The sequence below is a fragment of the Salvelinus fontinalis genome, chromosome 39, assembly GCF_029448725.1.
Source record: "Salvelinus fontinalis isolate EN_2023a chromosome 39, ASM2944872v1, whole genome shotgun sequence".
Taxonomy (NCBI): Eukaryota; Metazoa; Chordata; class Actinopteri; order Salmoniformes; family Salmonidae; genus Salvelinus; species Salvelinus fontinalis.
In genome coordinates, this window is record NC_074703.1 from 14,629,480 (window position 1) to 14,648,494 (window position 19,015).

The 19,015-nt window shown below is 44.7% G+C and overlaps 1 protein-coding gene across 3 annotated transcripts in view; it reads right to left on the reverse strand.

Moving 5' to 3' along the window:
• acss3 (acyl-CoA synthetase short chain family member 3) overlaps nucleotides 1–19,015 on the reverse strand; it is a 52,362-nt gene that overhangs the window by 6,774 nt on the left and 26,573 nt on the right. For all 3 annotated transcript variants that reach the window (XM_055905117.1, XM_055905118.1, XM_055905119.1), the window contains 3 exons: nucleotides 7,334–7,429; nucleotides 2,410–2,473; nucleotides 412–493 (listed from right to left, as the gene is read on the reverse strand). In XM_055905117.1, coding sequence (XP_055761092.1) covers nucleotides 412–493; nucleotides 2,410–2,473; nucleotides 7,334–7,429 — 242 coding nt within the window. The remainder of the gene's footprint in view (nucleotides 1–411; nucleotides 494–2,409; nucleotides 2,474–7,333; nucleotides 7,430–19,015) is intronic.

Here is a 19,015-nt window from a genome sequence, read left to right on the forward strand (position 1 = left end):
TTCCCCAGGTCGTTGCTGCAAATGAGAACGTGTTCTCAGTCAACTTACCTGGTAAAATAACGGTAAAATCAACAAAATAAAAATAAAAAAATAAAATTTTGAACCACTAGATGGTATCACTGGCCAGCAAAAAATTCATCCACGTACCTGTCCCAGGATTTACATGGTTATTAAAGTTTAAATCTAGAATGTGACAAATCAAAAGCAGTGAACACACCACACACACACACACACACACACACACACACACACACACACACACACACACACACACACACACACACACACACACACACACACACACACACACACACCTCTCTCTCGTTCTCTCTCACAGTACCTACCACAGTAACGTGGTGAATTATTATCTGATGCTAAGACATTAATAAAGCCTAAGGTGAGATCACTTACAGGGAACTTGGTGAAGTAGAGCTCCTTGAAAAGCTCCGGGTTCTGCCACAGAGATAAGGCTGCTCCTGGTGGTAGTGGCAGCCTGGAGGAGAGGAGAGAGAGAGGGTATGTGTGTGGGCGAGAGAGACTAGTGTCTGACACGCAACAGACAGCAGGAGTGAGTGAGGTGACACCGTGGGACAGCTGGATCCCCAGGCCAATCACGGTGAGGACTATTACAGTGGCACAGAGGGAAGACAGAGCTGTACTCTGTGATGCTACAAATAACGTCCAACAACACCTTTAGCTAATAACAAACGCTACAAAACAACAGCTCCTTTATCATCTTAATGTCAGAGGTCTAGGGTTGTCTTCTCTTACCCATGAAGCCATGATCACAATAAACCCCCACACACTGCCATCAAGATGTCTGAGGCACTGTTTTTCTATGGGGAGATAAAATACTCTAGGATTTCTAAAACCGTAAAATACTTTGGGTTTAGCAAGTGTCTAAATTAGAAAGATAAGCCTGTCAGTCTATAAGGTTTATAAAAGAGTTGGGGGGGCTGAGGTAGTGGATACTATTACACTGCACCTTTAGTGGGTTCAGACATGGAGCCCAGTGTCTGCTGGGCCTGACCTGACCCTCCGTGTGAACACACACACAGGTATAGGGTGACTGAGTATCTGAGCCTTTGTTTACCCAGGGTCCCTCTCGATCACCCCCAACTGTTCTTGAGGAGGGTCATCCATGTTCAAGCCCTGTCTGCATCACACCCGTTTACAAAGCAGCATGTTTGTGTACTGTAGTTGCATCAAGAACAAATAACCTTTGAACAAAATTGGAATAGATTTTATTTTAAAGTCTGTACTGTTGGTGAGAGTATAGAAGCATTCCCTGTCTGTCTTTGACTGCAGCCAGATCTAGGGCACCCCTGGTATTGCTCTAGCCCGGAGAGGAAATGAACAAACCAAGACCTAATAATATTCCATGGTTCAACCGCCTGCATTTATATCCTAATGAGGCTGTCACCCTTTTTTGAATGCATTTCCACACACAGACACAAAACAGCGTTTGAAGCAACAAAACAAAACAAATTAAATTAGGGCACTAATGCTTTTTCTTCGCGCATGAGATCCTCGCCACCCAAAGGAAATAACAATGCCTAAGATTCATTTACACAATGCACTATAAGAAAAGACTTTTGAATCCTCCCATCTTGACTCTGGAAGAGAGATTCTCAATTCTCAATTCACCTCAGAGCTAAAAGGTGTTAGTTCTTAAACAGAGAAAAGGGTTGGTTATAAGAGTCGCGGCTATTTGTTCTCTGATGAGAACCAACCACCTTGTTGGTGCAGAAACAGTGGACGCAATAACAATGAGGTGGCGAATGGAAGATGGGAGTGATTTCCAGGTAACAGGCTCACAGATAAGAGCACAATGGGGAGGAAGGACTGATGTGCCCTCGCCGTGACCCGGCTCACACAATCAGCTCCCAACACACACACACACACACACACACACACACACACACACACACACACACACACACACACACACACACACACACACACACACACACACACACACACACACACACACACACACACACACACACACACACCTCTCTCAGGTCCTTCTGTGGGAGCTACTACAGTGGAGACCTGTCTGTATGGAGACGGTTGTGCTGCATGTAGCCCTGGGTGATGTAAAAATGTTTCGTATGATCGTTTCAAAGTAAATTATTTCCATAAAACAATTCCACCCTCCTATCTGAACAGATATAAAACAGGACTTATTTTACTGTGCTCGAGTTTCTAAAAGTGACAGTCTGTGTGTGTGTGTGTGTGTGTGTGTGTGTGTGTGTGTGTGTGTGTGTGTGTGTGTGAGTCTATCTCCCTGTGTGTTTATCCTTGATGCAGAGACAGAAAGGTTTGCTACTCCAGGTGACAGAGGCAGTATAACAGAATGACTTAGCTGCTCACAGAGGTGTGGCCATGACCATGCGGCTGGCTTACCTCACCACAATATTTCCCAGGGTCCTTGGCGTCACCTCCTGCATATCATCGTCGATCACTGTGACTAGAGAAGAGAGAGGTGCATAGAAATCTGATTTATAAGGCTTATATTTCAGCAGTGGGCAATGTGGGATGTCGAAATGTGGGTTGCTCTGAAGTTCAACCTATGTATTGATGGTGTGTGTTTTTTCTTTCCCCAAGCCAATATGCCTGGACTCCTCTCACACATGCCCATATTAAAAGAATCACAGTGTGACATTAATACCTTTTTTGCTGATTACAGTTACAGAGCCTGAAAAGCAGTGTCTCTCTCTGCATACTGGTCAGGTAAATTGAGTCATTTCAGAACATTTGGGATAGTTCCAGAGGCGTCATGCCCATAGGGGGCACGTGCCCCCTCATATTTGTTCTGTTTAAAAAAATACATATTTTGTTTTTGTAAAAGTTTTGTTGTTGTTTCTCTGGAATACTACTAGCCACCTAGAAATGTTATGAAGTTGGCTTTAGCTAGCCTAGATAGGTTCCCAATCTCCCAACTAGCTACTAAGAAGCCATTTCAGGCTATCAATCAAGTTAGCTAGTTTGTCTATCAACACTACATGACCAAGTATGTGGACATCTGCTCATCGAACATCTCATTCCAAAATCATGGGCATTAACCTGTTGGGGATGGGGGCGCTGTTTAGACTATTTATGCTAATGTGGCTAATTTTTTAAACGGCTTCCCACAAAATCCTTGATCGTACAATATGCATATTATTATTATTATTGGATAGAAAACAGTCTATAGTTTCTATAGGAGTTGAAATTTTGTCTCTAAGTGGAACAGAGCCCATTCTACAGCAATTTCCCTGACATGGAGTCAGATTTGAGAAATGTTGGGCACTTTTCTGAAGTCAGTTAAAAGGGCACTGTCGTTGCTATGACTATACGGACACTTCTTACGTCTTCCCCTGGATGCCTTTACGTGATGACGATTCCAACGGGCTCGATTGCTCGTTCACAGGCCCTACAAATGAAAAAAACCTTTAGCTAGCAAGTCTTTTCTTGCTGCGTAACGCGCGTGGAAGACACCGACCCTCTCCTGTTCCAAGCGTTAGTTTAGCCTGTTATATTTCTCCGGTCATCTTTTCACTCGTTATAGGAGTTACAAACATCACAAAGTAGTTAATTTAAAGCGTTTTATAGCAATTTATATCCGTTTAGTGCGATTTTGGGACATTTATTTTTGCAACGATGTGAAAAGTTGGGCACGCTTTTCAGTTCATCCCGAACGTAGTTGACATTTCCACATGGCAAGAGGACAGCTTTCCACCAAAAGACGATTTCTCCCAAGAAAGGATCCTTTGCCCAAGATACTGATGGAAGAACAGCTCAAGGTAGGACATTTTTATTATGATAAATCGTGTTTCTGTCGAAACATTTTAGTGGCTTAGGACGCCATGTTTTTTGACGTAGCTTCGCTTGGCGCAAACTGTATTGAAAAGTAAGGATAAATTAAAAAATGTAATAACGCAATTGTATTAAGAATTAAATTGTCTATCAATCCCTGTCCACCCTATATTTTTTAGTCACGTTTATGAGTATTTATGTATAAGAGTAGATCACTGTCTAAGTGGCGCAAGGACAAATTCTGACCAGCCGAGTTACATTTCACATTGTCTAACCATGATTTTGGTGGCTAAATATAAACATTTTCGATCAAACTGTATATGCATGTTGTAATGTGATGTTACAGGAGTGTCATCGGAAGAATTCTGAGAAGGTTAGTGAAAAAATTAATATCTTTTGGCGATGTTGACTTTTATCGCTCACTTTGGCTAGAATCAATGCTGGGCTGCTAATTGCTATGTGCTAAGCTAATATAACGATTTATTGTGTTTTCGCTGTAAGACACTTAGAAAATCTGAAATATTGTCTGTATTCACAGGATCTGTGTCTTTCGATTCGTGTATGCTGTGTATTTTTACGAAATGTTTGATGATTAGTAGTTAGGTAAACACGTTGCTCATTGTAATTATTCTAGTCCATTTGTGATGGTGGGTGCAATTGTAAACTATGCCATATACCTGAAATATGCACTTTTTTCTAACAAAACCTATCCCATACCATAAATATGTTATCAGACTGTCATCTAATGAGTTTTTTTGTTGGTTAGGGGCTATAAATATCTTAGTTTAGCCGAATTGGTGATGGCTACTGGTGTTGGTGGACAAATAAAAGATGGTGGATTATGCTAATGTGTTTTTAGGTAATAGATGTACATCTTTACATATTGTGTCTTCCCTGTAAAACATTTTAAAAATCGGAAATGTTGACTGGATTCATAAGATCTGTGTCTTTCTTTCATTAGCTGTATTGGACCTTAATGTGTGAAAGTTAAATATTTTAAAAAAATATTTTTTTTGAATTTCGCGGCACTGGTTTTTCAGTGGGGGGGGGGGGGGGTGTGCCGCTAGCGCCACGCTGATCCTAGACAGGTTAATATGCTACAACAGCCTCCAAACTTCTGGGAAGGCTGTCCACTAGATGTTGGAACATTGCTGTGGGAACTTGCTTTAATTCAGCCACAAGAACATTAGTGAGGTCGGGCACTGATGTTGGGCGAGTAGGCCTGGCTCGCAGTCAGCGTTCCAATTCATCCCAAAGGTGTTTGATGGGGTTGAGGTCAGGGCTGTCTGCAGGCCAGTCAAGTTCTTTCACACCAATCTCGACAAACCATTTCTGTATGGACCTCGCTTTGTGCACGGGTGCATTGTCATGCTGAAACAGGAGAGGGCCTTCCCCAAACTGTTGCTATAAAGTTAGAAGCACAGAATTGTCTAGAACACAGGTGTCAAACTCATTCCACGGGGGGCCGAGTGTCTGCGGGTTTTCGCTCCTCCCTTATACTTGATTGATGAATTAACATCACTAATTAGTTAGGAACTCCCCACACCTGGTTGTCTAGGGGTTTATTGAAAGGAAAAACCAAAAACCTGCAGACACTAGGCCCTCCGTGGAATGAGTTTGACACCCCTGGTCTAGAATGTCATTGTATGCTACAGCGTTAAGATTTCCCTTCACTGGAACTAAGGGGCCTAGCCCGAACCATGAAAAACTGCCCCAGACCATTATTCCTTCTCCACCAAACTTTACAGTTTGCACTATGCATTCGGGCAGGTAGATTTCTCCTGGCATCCGCCAAGCGCGATTCATCACTCCAGAGAACGCGTTTCCAATGCTCTCGAGTCCAATGGCGGCGAGCTTTACATCACTCCAGCCCGACGCTTGGCATTGCGTATGGTGATCTTAGGCTTGTGTGTGGCTGCTCGGCCATGGAAACCCATTTCATGAAGCTCCCAACAAACAGTTATTGTGCTGACGTTGCTTCCAGAGGCAGGTTGGAACTCGGTAGTGAGTGTTGCAAGTGAGGACCGATGATTCTTATGCGCTACGCGCCTCAGCACTTGGCGGTCCCGTTCTGTCAGCTTGTGTGGCCTACTACTTCAGGGCTGAAGTTTGTTGCTCCTAGACGTTTCCATTTCACAATAACAGAACTTACAGTTGACCGGGGCAGCTCTAGCAGAGCAGAAACTTGACGAAGTGACTTGTTAGAAAGGTGGCATCCTATGACGGTGCCACGTTGAAAGTCACTGAGCTCAGGCCTCCCGAGTGGTGCAGCGGTCTAAGACACTGCATTGCATTGCTTGAGGAGTCACTACAGACACGGGTTCGACACAACATTTACATTTACATTTAAGTCATTTAGCAGACGCTCTTATCCAGAGCGACTTACAAATTGGTGCATTCACCTTATGACATCCAGTGGCTGTGGGCGAGTAGGCCTGGCTCGCAGTCAGCGTTCCAATTCATCCCAAAGGTGTTTGATGGGGTTGAGGTCAGGGCTGTCTGCAGGCCAGTCAAGTTCTTTCACACCAATCTCGACAAACCATTTCTGTATGGACCTCGGCTGTGTCACAACCGTCCGTGATCGGGAGTCCCATAGGGTGGCGCACAATTGGCCCAGTGTTGTCCGGGTTAGGGGAGGGTTTCACCAGGGGTCTTTACTTGGCTCATCGCACTCTAGCGACTCCTTGAGGGCGGGCCGGGCGCCTGCAGGCTGACTTCAGTCGCCAGTTGAACAGTGTTTCCTCCGACACATTGGTGCGGCTGGCTTCCGGGTTAAGCGGGTGGGTGTTAAGAAACACAGTTTGGCGGGTCATGTTTCGGAGAACGCATTACTTGACCATCGCCTCTCCTGAGCCCGTTGGGGAGTTGCAGCAATAAGACAAGATCGCAAATGGATATCACGAAATTGGGGAGAGAAAGAAAATGGCACAGGTAAGGCCATTCTACTGCCAATGTTTGTCTGTGGAGATTGCACGCCTGTGTGCTCAATTTTATATACCTAGCAGCAACGAGTGTGGCTGAAATAAGCTGAATCCACTAATTTGAAGGGGTGTACGCATACTTTTGTATATATAGTGTACCTTAGCTGTATGCCTGCTGGCAAGGTTGGTAGACTTTAGAAAAACAAGCCATTATTAATTTACTGAATAAGATTCACATTCCTTTCAATCATTTACCCAGATTTTAGCAGAGATGCAGATAAGCATATTTAGATTTTTTTTTTTTTTTTATAACCACCAGTCAGGAGGATACAGACAGCTTAAGAGGTTTTCTGCTTAGATATGCAGGAAAATATACACTTTACATAACATTAAGCATAACGATTATGGCTAGATTGCAGGAAAAAGCTGTTTCAGGTGTTAGAAAAATGCTAAATTCTCCAACTTCCGGATAGGGGTCCTAGCACCCCTCAGGACCACCCCTCAGCCATCCTCACGTACTTTGTGCCTCCTCAGACTTTTGGGGTGCATTTGGGGTGCATGACACCCCTGGATAGTTCTGCTCTAATGAAAAGAGACAGGTTAGTTCTCACCATTGTATCCTGGAACGGGTTTGCCAGCCTGACCAGCAGGGGGAGACAGGGAGTTTCCCAGGCCAATACAGGAGGATGTGATGGCTGAGCCACTCTCTGATGAAAGGAGAGGGAGAAAGAGGACAGAGGGCATACAGGGTGAGATCATTAAGACTTTACACTTTTACTACCACAACTCATGCAACTTCCGCACTACTCACATGCACTTCATAAACACACATTCACACGTGCGTACACACACACACATAGAAACATGCACGCATGCATGCGCATTGTACTCAAAGATCAATGTAACGTCAGACTTTCAACTTTTTCCCACACAACCATAAAAAGTTTTACAGAATGTGCAAAAGGGAACAAATTATTCATACTTTTGAGTGGAATAAAAGTCAGTTTCATGCATGACTAGAAATAAAATGGTTTGTGATTGGCAGGCATGTCATCAAAGCTGTGGTTGAGCCCTGTGTTCTTTCTGTGAGCAGAGTTAACCTACATTACCAGAACTATGACAGCTCCTATGGGCTCTCTGACTCACAACAAACCTCCACTCTACACTGAGATATCTCTGTCTATTTTGTCTCCAGTCACGTGCCCACACATCAACACTACAGCCCTGGTTCCAACCTAAATACAGCAGAACAATCAGAGAGGTGATACATCACACAGGGGAGGCTCTGATGGAGGATAGGAGAAGAGAATATGACCAATTGTCGCCACCGCAAATAGTTTTCTTGCTATATCCTCATCATTGTATCCTGTTGTCATGGAGATACCTGAATGTGAGAGCACTCTAACTCTAACATTTGATTTGATTTGAACCTACTTCACTTTCTTAGCTACCTTTTTGGACTAAGCTTCTATCCATATCATAAGGCATTCTTTGCTTGGAGGGGGGGTTTTGACTGTGATGGAGACGTCGCAGAACATCCCAGATCAATGGAGGGGGATAAATGAATCCTCCTCCTCTAGCCACCAGGGCAGTGCCCTCTAACCTCTCAGGGCTCATTAATCATCAGCAGGTTAATCCCTCCCTGTAGACTTCAAAGCCCTTCTACCTCCGGCCAACACTGACGGCCAACGCTGAGGTCTCCCCCAATAGGAGACACAGAAGGTTGACCTATGTCTGCCCCCGTCTCACATACCTGGTCAAAATTCAGGGCCTATCAGCCGGTGGCCTCAGCCACCTCAGTGACCAATGACAACAAACCAGCCACTGTTCTGCTTCCTCCTCGAGTGTGGAAGCAGGGAGATGACATGGTGTAGTAGGCCTGCCTTTTGTTTACAGCTCTGTTTACACATGTTATATATATGTGGATAGATATCAATAAACCCGTGCAGAGTAGCTGTGTGTGTCTGCTCAGCCCACATATAGATCAATGCAGAAACGGCAGATTCTAGCAACACATGTAGACCGTGACAGACCTCTCTAAATGGGAACATGTGAGGACTACACAATAAACCCACTGATCTGTGGCAGCAGCGTCGTGTTTAAAATCACGCTGTTAGCTGCAGTCGTTGTAATTGCGGCGTAGATTTCAGACAGCAATTAAAGCCGGAACAGAGATGAGCACAGACAACCAATATAATGGCCCGGTATAATTGCGCTTGCCGATTAAACACTTAGAAGGAAAACAATGCCCAGGGCTTAATGGTTTACTTACATAACCAGGTACATTTGGGCTGTTAGTGGATACTAGAGCACACAGAATAAAACACCTTGGAACATCTCTGGGTTTTTAAAGGCCACCTGCACCACTATCCAATTCCATGGGAAAAATATAGATCTACAGTGCTTTATTAATTGATTGTTAACCAATCTTTGATCTTTGTTTCGAATACTTTCATTTTGTTCTGAGTTCTTCCTGATGTGTAAGGGGCAGCAGTAGCACAGAGGTGAGAGAGGCAGACCAACAGCAGGAGGTTTTCTGGTTCCAAGCTCTCTGCCAGGCAACACAAAAATGGGAATGGAACTGAATTGGAAGGCTACTGGACTCTGTCTGATCCCATGTAAAATCGCCTGTCGTTGTGCCCTTGAGCAAGGCACTTAACCCCCAACAATTGCTCTCACTGCTGCTAACCTTATGCCTGTCAACGTGTCTGTGTTAGAGGTCTTCACGGGTCCACCCCAACTTGAATTAACCGGACCTGACCTAGGACCCGAGCGGTTTGGTCCGTTCAGATCCGGGTCCCCCTTTTCTTTTCTATGATCGGGCCTTTCGGATCCGGGTCTGATAGTCCTCGGATCCGGCTCCAACCTCTAGTCTGTGTGTATCTGGGAGTGTTGAGAAAGACAGAAGGCACATTTCCATTCTAACCAATGGACAATAACTCAACATGCTGCATACTGCAATGGCCTTGAAAAACAGAGTTGTTTTTATTCCAGGCAGTGGAAGGAAGGTCTACTAATATGCCATTGCACTGCTTAGTTCTCTATCTCTATACTGAGCAAGGCTCCGGATGGCCACCAGAGAGAGGGATACTGAGAGGAAATCAGTGTGAAAACAGGTTTAGACATGGACGAGGGATGAAAGAGGTGAGGTCTCGCTCTCTCTATCTCAGTGGTCAGATATCAGTACGCAAGCAAATCCATCTTCTCCAGACAGACGGATCTGTTGGGTCTGTGGTGGTGAGAGGCTGTTTGAGAGTGATGAATTAAGGGACACTGTGAGGCCATGCAGTGGGTGGGAGAGGAGAGGAGAGAAGGGGAGGTAAGGGGAGAGGAGGGGAGGTAGCATTGTGCCCTTTCATAACAGGGTGCCGTCTAAAAGCCAAGTGTCATCACTGGTCTGTCTGTACAGACACACACAAATCCTTTATCTTTGTTTTGGGATCTCTGACATATAAACACTCATGAATCCACTCCCAGAACCACCTTGACTTGCTCTTCTCTGTAATCTCACATCGACTTTTACACAACCACATACCACGCATGCACACAGAAGCACAAACACACAGAAGCAAGCACACACACACACAGAATATTAAGTCAGACAATTATCTGGCCATTCCTGTCCTACATCTGACCCTTCTCACATGTCAGGTGTCAGATCTCAGGGGGCAGACTGTGTGTGTGTGTGTGTGTGTGTGTGTGTGTGTGTGTGTGTGTGTGTGTGTGTGTGTGTGTGTGTGTGTGTGTGTGTGTGTGTGTGTGTGTGTGTGTGTGTGTGTGTGTGTGTGTGTGTGTGTGTGTGTGTGTGTGTGTGTGTGTGTGCCTGCGTCTGTGTGTGGAGAGAGCGGGGGGATTGGGTTGTCCCGATGTGCGGTTGCTGGGGTAACTTTGGGTTGTCCTGGTGATGACCGTCAGAGGATGACTGTGTACGACCTTGGGACAGCAGGCCCAAGGTCAGCAGATCCCTACTGGGGCAGAGCTAAGAGAGAGAGAGGAGATAGCAAACATTCCTGCAGCACTGTCCTACCTCTCATCTCTCTACTGACCTGTCTGAACCAATAGACCAGTAGAAAGAAAACCCTGGATTGAGTAGGTGTGTCCAAACTTTTGACTGGTACACACACACACACACACACACACACACACACACACACACACACACACACACACACACACACACACACACACACACACACACACACACACACACACACACACACACACACACGCTATGTGGTAATTTAATGTATTCTGTTCTATTTTGGATCAGAGTATATTATAAACTGGTTAGTTTGAGTATATTGCCATGTATGGTGCACAATTACTTGTTTACGGTTCTAATTACATTGGTAAACAGTTTCTAACAACAATAATGTCCAGCCTCCCGAGTGGCGCAGCGGGCTGAGCGGTGTTTCCTCCAACACATTGGTGCGGCTGGCTTCCGGGTTAAGCTGGCGAATGTTAAGGAGAGCGGATGGGCGGGTCATGTTTCGGAGGACGCATGACTCCACCTTCTCCTCTCCCGAGCTCACTGGGGAGTTGCAGCGATGGGACAAGATCAAAAATTGGGGACAAAAAAAGAAATATCATAATAACAAAGGCACCTCAGTGGTTTGTGGGATATGACCAATATACCAGGGCTAAGGGCTGTATCCAGGCACCTAAGAACAGCCCTTAGCCGTGGTATACTGGCCATATACCACACCCCCTCAGGCCTTATTGCTTAAATGTAGAGTAACTTTCTCAGGCCCTGGCTTGACAGGTGTGTCCCAGACAGAATCAGAGGAAAGGTCCACGCCTTACCACTCTTACAGAACATTAGCATATCTGTTTTAGAGCTTCAATAAGAGCCCATCGAGTCCTGTCCAGACAGTCTGACAACCTCCCAGCAAGCAGTGAGCTGAGGTGCCAGACTGGGGCAGAGCTACAGCACTTCTGGTTAATAAGCCCTTCTGGTTGGAGTAACTGTACCTGGGAGGGAGGGAGAAAACCTCCATGGAGGTCACAGCTGCTGCTCAGCTCTGGATCACACAGCATGTGACAGACATGCACAAACTTACGTACGCAGATGAACAGGTAGAGGAGTAGAAGGGGAAACTGCCGTCACACCTGCTCTAATAGAATCTCAAATTCCTCTCCCTCAAACCCACAGTGGAATGTTCATGCATACACATTTTCTCATTACAAAATGACCTCTGTAATAAGAAACACCAGCTTTACGGCCTATGGAGTTTAAACAAGGCACAGCTAGCTAACAGCCGACAGAAAACCACTCTGCTTGAGGAGCCAATGACACTAGCAGCCTCTAGTGAGAGGCTAACACACAGTGTCTCAGAGGAGAGCCAGGCTGTTATTACGCTCGCGGCCTCGCCCACCACGAGCCAGGAACCTCTTAATGAGCCAGTCTGTGGGACGGGAGCCATATGGTAATGAGTGACATGCTAGGTGTGACACGCCACGCAAATCCACAGGTGGGTACAGAAAACAAGGAAAGGTTGGCCAAAGGAAGAGCTTTCATCTGAAAATAGACTGTGTATGTAATGTGTATCTGGGTAGTAGGGTAAACAAAGGACACACTAGGTATTTTTATTTGGCTGCAATCTTTTGAATTATCCGGTAATGGGATGTAGTCTTATAGCGTTAGATAAGAGGACCAAGTACGTGTCCATTACACCATAGCTGTACGTTACCTTAGTAGCATGACTATAACGTGGGAGGAGATACTACCACTAACCTAGCCCCTGTTGGGAGGTGAAACAGGTTAACAAACTCCAAGTCCCATACGGTTACTTGAGGTTGCGTCCACTGGAAACGCAGTGAAGTTACGTGGCCATCCATAATAAGTGTTAAGCTGTGTAGTTAAGGTTTCCTCTTAACCTCCTGACTCTCTGGGGCGTAATCATGTTGGACTTTAGAGCCTCAAGTGCCAAGCACAAAGCTACTGGTTTTCATGTTGGTGAGGAGGCTGCTTAGAGGAGGCTGTGGGAACACACACAGAGCCACTTCACATGGTGGCATTGACCCACAGACAGGACTGGCTACTCTCTAGTGCAGCACAGGGCCAGGAGAATGAACTCTCTAACTCTACAGTCAGAATGAGATCAAGAAAGAAACACCGTAGTTGTAAAGCAAAGTCATTATTTCTAAACCTCATTTGCTGCAAAACGTAGGATCCTGTTTCTAATTGCACTTTAATTTATAACCTCACAAAGGTTTATTTAATTGCAATTCATTATGCACCCATTTGCGTAATATCACAGTCTAGTCCTTAATTGTTCAGCTTCTGTTCCTCATCTCTGTGTGATGATTACCTCTCTTCCTATCAGAGAACAGACGTCTCGTGTACTGCTCCTAGACACATTTCACCACCATGTTACAATGAACCTTCGTACTGAGACAGAGCTTTAAAGGAAAGAGCCTTTAGCTGGAGCTTGGGCTACAGGGGCTGGACAGAGGGGGGGCAGAGACCCAGCCGCCTGCCCTCCCTGCGTCTCTTGTTGCTGCCTCCCATCAGCCACTTCACCCTGGTGAGCCAAACCCTGCCAACTGGAAATATTCTGGTTGCCCGGCAACACTGATGACATCAGCAACCTTCATCGTCAGCCGTCCCTCCAACCCCAGGCACTTGGGTCTTAAAATAGCGACACAGATTATTATCAGGCTTCAAAATAGCAGCCATTTTCTCTGTTTTCTTTCAGCATAGATATGCTAAAATGAGCCAGTATTCAGACAGATCTGGATAAAGGGGTGGGGGTCAGAGACTGCTGTGGGTGTCTGACTGAAGTTAAAAGATGTGACTGTCTGTGATGTAACAGAAATGGAGACCGAGTGAATACTCTTGATAGGGGCAATAGAGAGGGGAGAGTGAAAGAGAGCGAGAGAGAATGATTGAAACGCAAAATGTATCAGCGAATCAGCTGACAGCGTGTGTGTCTGAGTGTACATGAAAGTAACGAGTGCACAAATCACTTCTACTTTATATCAGTAAAGTCATCTTAGCCACTGGCCCTGCAAAATGACATCTGATGAGGGAAAAAAACGAATTCGCATTCAAAGCCAAATTGGTCAATCAGTCAAACTCTGCCTGTAAGCTTGTTTACATGAGTGAAATATGCTGTTCATATGAGATCACTGGCAAGTTAGACACATTTAGCTGAGACTAAATCAGAGGCATCATTTAGTAGAAGAGTTTGAAGCGAGCTGTTGATGTGCCGTGACATTTCTCGTCTGCCGTGACAGACGAGAAATAATTCTGTTCAAAACACCTGCCCCTTTGTAAAAACTCATTTACAGTTCTTTAAAGGCTGAAGGAGGAAAGGAACACTTATATCCACGACTGTACAGAAGCCTCTCTACTCATATCTACTCTGTCTGTCAGTTCATTACAAACAACACGGCCTCCTACAGTAGTGAGATCCTACTGTTTGAAACCCAGGGCCCACAGTAGATGTGAGGAGTTCCCTGGGTGGTCAAGGCGAGGCAGAGACACTGCTCCTGGCTCTCTGTGATGATACAGTTTGCCACACAGCAGTGGTACATTACACTAGGTTTGCTCCAGGGTAGAGAGAAGCCCAGGAAATGGCCAGGGACTGCTGCTTTCAAGCTGTGATACATTTAATTTTCTCAGATGGAAGGCAGGCGGCCTTTACAGAGCATGAATGCTTTGAATACTATTTCACTCTGATTCTAGATCAGTGATCTGGCAGACAGCCTCTTCCATTCAGATCATCTTCCACCACCTCAATACTGTCTCTAGATCAGTGGTCTGAAAGTGGTCAGACCACAGAATTATATCTTAATATAATAGGATCTCTATGGGTCAGACAGCCTCTCTTTGCGGTGTCTTCTAATTCAGATTACCACACGTCGCCCGCCCGCCTTAAAAATCTCTATCTCTCTGAGCCTCCATTCCTGCTGATTTTCATGCCATCGATTTCAGCTTTCCTTTGCTGAATATTACATTGGAAAGAGATTACAGGGCGTGTTGTGGAATGATTTGTGAAAAACCAAGAGTAATTGATTTTGTTCAATTTGTATCCATTTTGCAGGGAGCTAGTTGATCAGCCTGGGTAGGCTCAGCAGTAAAGCCCCTGGGTGGAGACAGCATGACTGCATTTGAAGGACAAATCTTTACAGGCATCTTACATTCTTTATAAATAAGTGGAAGTGTGTGATGGTTTATTCAACAAACAACTGTCCATGGAATGCATTCCAAAAGAGTTGTACTTTGATTTCCGAGAATGTCTTAAAGTTAGATTTGTGAGAACCCACCCAAACATTTCAAAGTAACATGTTTGGAATAATAATGTTGGGAATAATACCAATAACTGTGTTGTTTCTTAAAGAATGTGTTTTTTCAGTGATCTTGGGATTACTGCAAGAACATTATGCATTAAATGTACAATCCTCTCCAGAACCCTAGGCTGCAAGCCAATGTCAACCCGCACCACAGTTAGGATTTTGCCATCACTGCAGTTCGCCTTCCTCTTCTCATGAGAAGACAAGACTGGGGCTGATAAATGGGTTTGATGGATCACCTGTCACAGAGAGGTTGAAGCACAGTGTGCTGAAATCCTTAGATGACATGTGACTTAATACAGTACAGGAGGGAGAATTCAGAAACTTACTGCCACAGCCTGTCAGGCTGTTCCACAGGACTTAATTATGCATGACTTCTCCCAAAATCAAAATGAAATCACTGCAGAGGTTTCATTTTCCAGCTGTCAATATAAAGGGAAATGTTTCAGCCCAAAGTTTGGGGCCCATTTCTAAACATCTGACAGAAACGCTGATGCTCTAGAAGGCTTGTGTGACAGTGGAGAACAGAACATGCCTGCAGCTTCCTCATCTCTCACAATAACACAGACTGCTCTCATTCATTATGGTCCCTTTAACATATTTAGTCTGTCTGTGTTCTGTCTCACACACACACACACACACACACACACACACACACACACACACACACACACACACACACACACACACACACACACAGAGCCTAGGGTGAGAGGGGTTGAGAACTGCAGGCCTTTATTCCCAGTAATGGCTTTGAGGTTAGTGCTGCCGCCAATCACACAGCCTGCAGTGGATGAAGCTCCCTGGTCTGGACTGCACTAGCACCACAGAGAAGCTGGGACGGTGCCAGGGTTATTGTTCCAACTCAATGTATCAGCAGTCTGAGGTTTGACTGAACTTCAGCGAACCGTAGGCGGACAGTGTGAAGGAATCCTATCATACCTCTCAGGGCTAGGACTGACAGAGAGAGCACCAAGGATATGCTCTGAGAATCAGCCTGTCGTCTCTGATAAACCTCACATCAACACCACAACCATGGAGAAGAACCACCTCGTAGGAGAGGTAAAGAGCCAGAAAGGAACTGGACACACACACACACACACACACACACACACACACACACACACACACACACACACACACACACACACACACACACACACACACACACACACACACACACACACACACACACACACACACACACACACACACACACACACACACACACACACACACACACACATATATATATAGAATGGATGAGCTAGACACAAAGGACAAGTTGGGGAAGGAAGGAGTCTTTTAAAGACATCCAGACTGATAGATGTCTCATAAACCCGTCCTCTGAGCAATGTGCTGGACAGGCTCTGAGACTCTCCTGCAAACAGGAAGAGTAGACAGTACGGAAACAGCCAGTGGCTTTACACTCATCTGAACTGTGTGTGAGACGTGTGTGTGTGTGTGTCGATATGTGTTTGTATTCGTGTGTGTGTGTGTATGTGTGCCTGTGTGGCATCTGGCCATTCAGATCACACTGTACCAGCCAACCAGTAGGAGGCAGTCTTTGATCTATCTGCTCACTGTGGAAACTGTGTGTGTGTGTGTGTGTGTGTGTGTGCGTCAGGGCCACACGCTGGGATGTCAATCACTCATCCCACCTCATCCCCCATTGGCCCTTCAGAGTAGATATACACCCTTGCCAAAAAGCCTTACGTAATAATGCCTGTGTGGCGTGCCTGCTAAAACAGCACTCATGACTGATCAGTGATATATGAGGAGAGTGGCGCCAAAGAGAGGGGTCAATTCCATTTCAACTCTTTTAGCGCTAGTGGAATTAACTGAGGTTCAATTGATCAATGTGACATTTCCTCTGTTTTTCCAGTTCACCAGCTGCATTTAAATTCTTCGGAAATCGACTGGAATTTAAATGGAATTGACCTTAACTCTGGGGCAAAACACCATCGATTTCAGGCAAAACGATGCACTCCTACAGGTTTCCATTAACACGGACGATACAAAACATTAAGAACACCTGCTCTTTCCATGACAGACTGACCAGGTGAATCCAGGTGAAAGCTATGATCCCTTATTGATGGCACTTGTTAAATACACTTCAATCAGTGTAGATGAATGGGGGGGAGACAGGTTAAAGAAGGATTTTCAAGCCTTGAGACAATTGAGATGGATTGGATTGTTTGTGTCATTCAGAGGATGAATGGGCAACACAAAATATTTAAGTGCCTTTGAATGGAGTATGGTAGTAGGTACCAGGCGCAAGAGTTTGTGTCAAGAACTGCAACGCTGCTGTTTCTTTCCAGGCTCAAAAGTTTCCCGTGTGTATCTAAAATGGTCCATCACTCAAAGGACATCCAGCCAACTTGACACAACTGTGGGAAGCATTGGAGTCTACATAGGCCAGCATCCCAGTGGAACGCTTTTGACACCTTGTAGAGTCCATGTCCCGAATAATTGAGGCTGTTCTGAGGGCAAAAGGGGATGCAACTAGGGCTGTTATGGTGACCGTATTACCGCCACACCGGTGGCCATGAGTCATGTCACCAGTCAAATTCCATGTGACCGTTTAGTCACGGTAATTAGGCTTCTCCAAGCTCTGATGCTGCTGATGGTCATTTGTAGACTACCAAACTTGCTAACAGCCTGGTACTCAGCACTCTATTGACCCTCGAATCACTCTGACATCTATGCAAATGTGATTGAAAATGTAATCAAACACTTCATGAGAGCCCATGAGCTCATGTTGCCAATATTTCTATAGGCTACACAATTGCGTGAGAAGAGTGATGGCCTCTATTAAAAAGAGGAGGTTCCCATCAGCTTTCTATAGGCTCGGCCAACTATATTATTTCTCAACTTTCCTAAAATTAAGCACGCTTTACAACAGGAGTGTAGCCTACCTGGCTGGCATGAAAATGAACCACAGGAAAAGCGTCTTCCATTCGCTATTTAAGTGGATAGATGACATGTATTTTTTTCCGCTGCCCCTGTTTCGATACAGGTGCATGGTAATGGTCCATTCTAAATCAAAACAAATTTCACAGAAATATTATTTAGTATATGTAAAGTGTGAATGAATGATATATGCATATATATTCACTTGTGAATGATGCCCAGCAAAAGGCAAGAAACAGCGGATGCTTTTTTTGCATCTTTTTCAAATCATAGTCCCACACATCATGTAGCCTAGCCCATAGACCTATATGTTTTAATAAGGTTAGTATCACACCTCATGTAGCCTAGCCCATAGACCTATATGTTTTAATAAGGTTAGTATCACACCTCATGTAGCCTAGCCCATAGACCTATATGTTTTAATAAGGTTAGTATCACACCTCATGTAGCCTAGCCCATAGACCTATATGTTTTAATAAGGTTAGTATCACACCTCATGTAGCCTAGCCCATAGACCTATATGTTTTAATAAGGTTAGTATCACACCTCATGTAGCCTAGCCCATAGACCTATATGTTTTAATAAGGTTAGTATCACACCTCATGTAGCCTAGCCCATAGACCTATATGTTTTAATAAGGTTAGTATCACACCTCATGTAGCCTAGCCCATAGACCTATATGTTTTAATAAGGTTAGTATCACACCTCATGTAGCCTAGCCCATAGGTCTATATGTTTTAATAAGGTTAGTATCACACCTCATGTAGCCTAGCCCATAGGCCTATATGTTTTAATAAGGTTTGTATCACACCTCATGTAGCCTAGCCCATAGACCTATATGTTTTAATAAGGTTAGTATCACACCTCATGTAGCCTAGCCCATAGACCTATATGTTTTAATAAGGTTAGTATCACACCTCATGTAGCCTAGCCCATAGACCTATATGTTTTAATAAGGTTAGTATCACACCTCATGTAGCCTAGCCCATAGACCTATATGTTTTAATAAGGTTAGTATCACACCTCATGTAGCCTAGCCCATAGGCCTATATGTTTTAATAAGGTTAGTATCACACCTCATG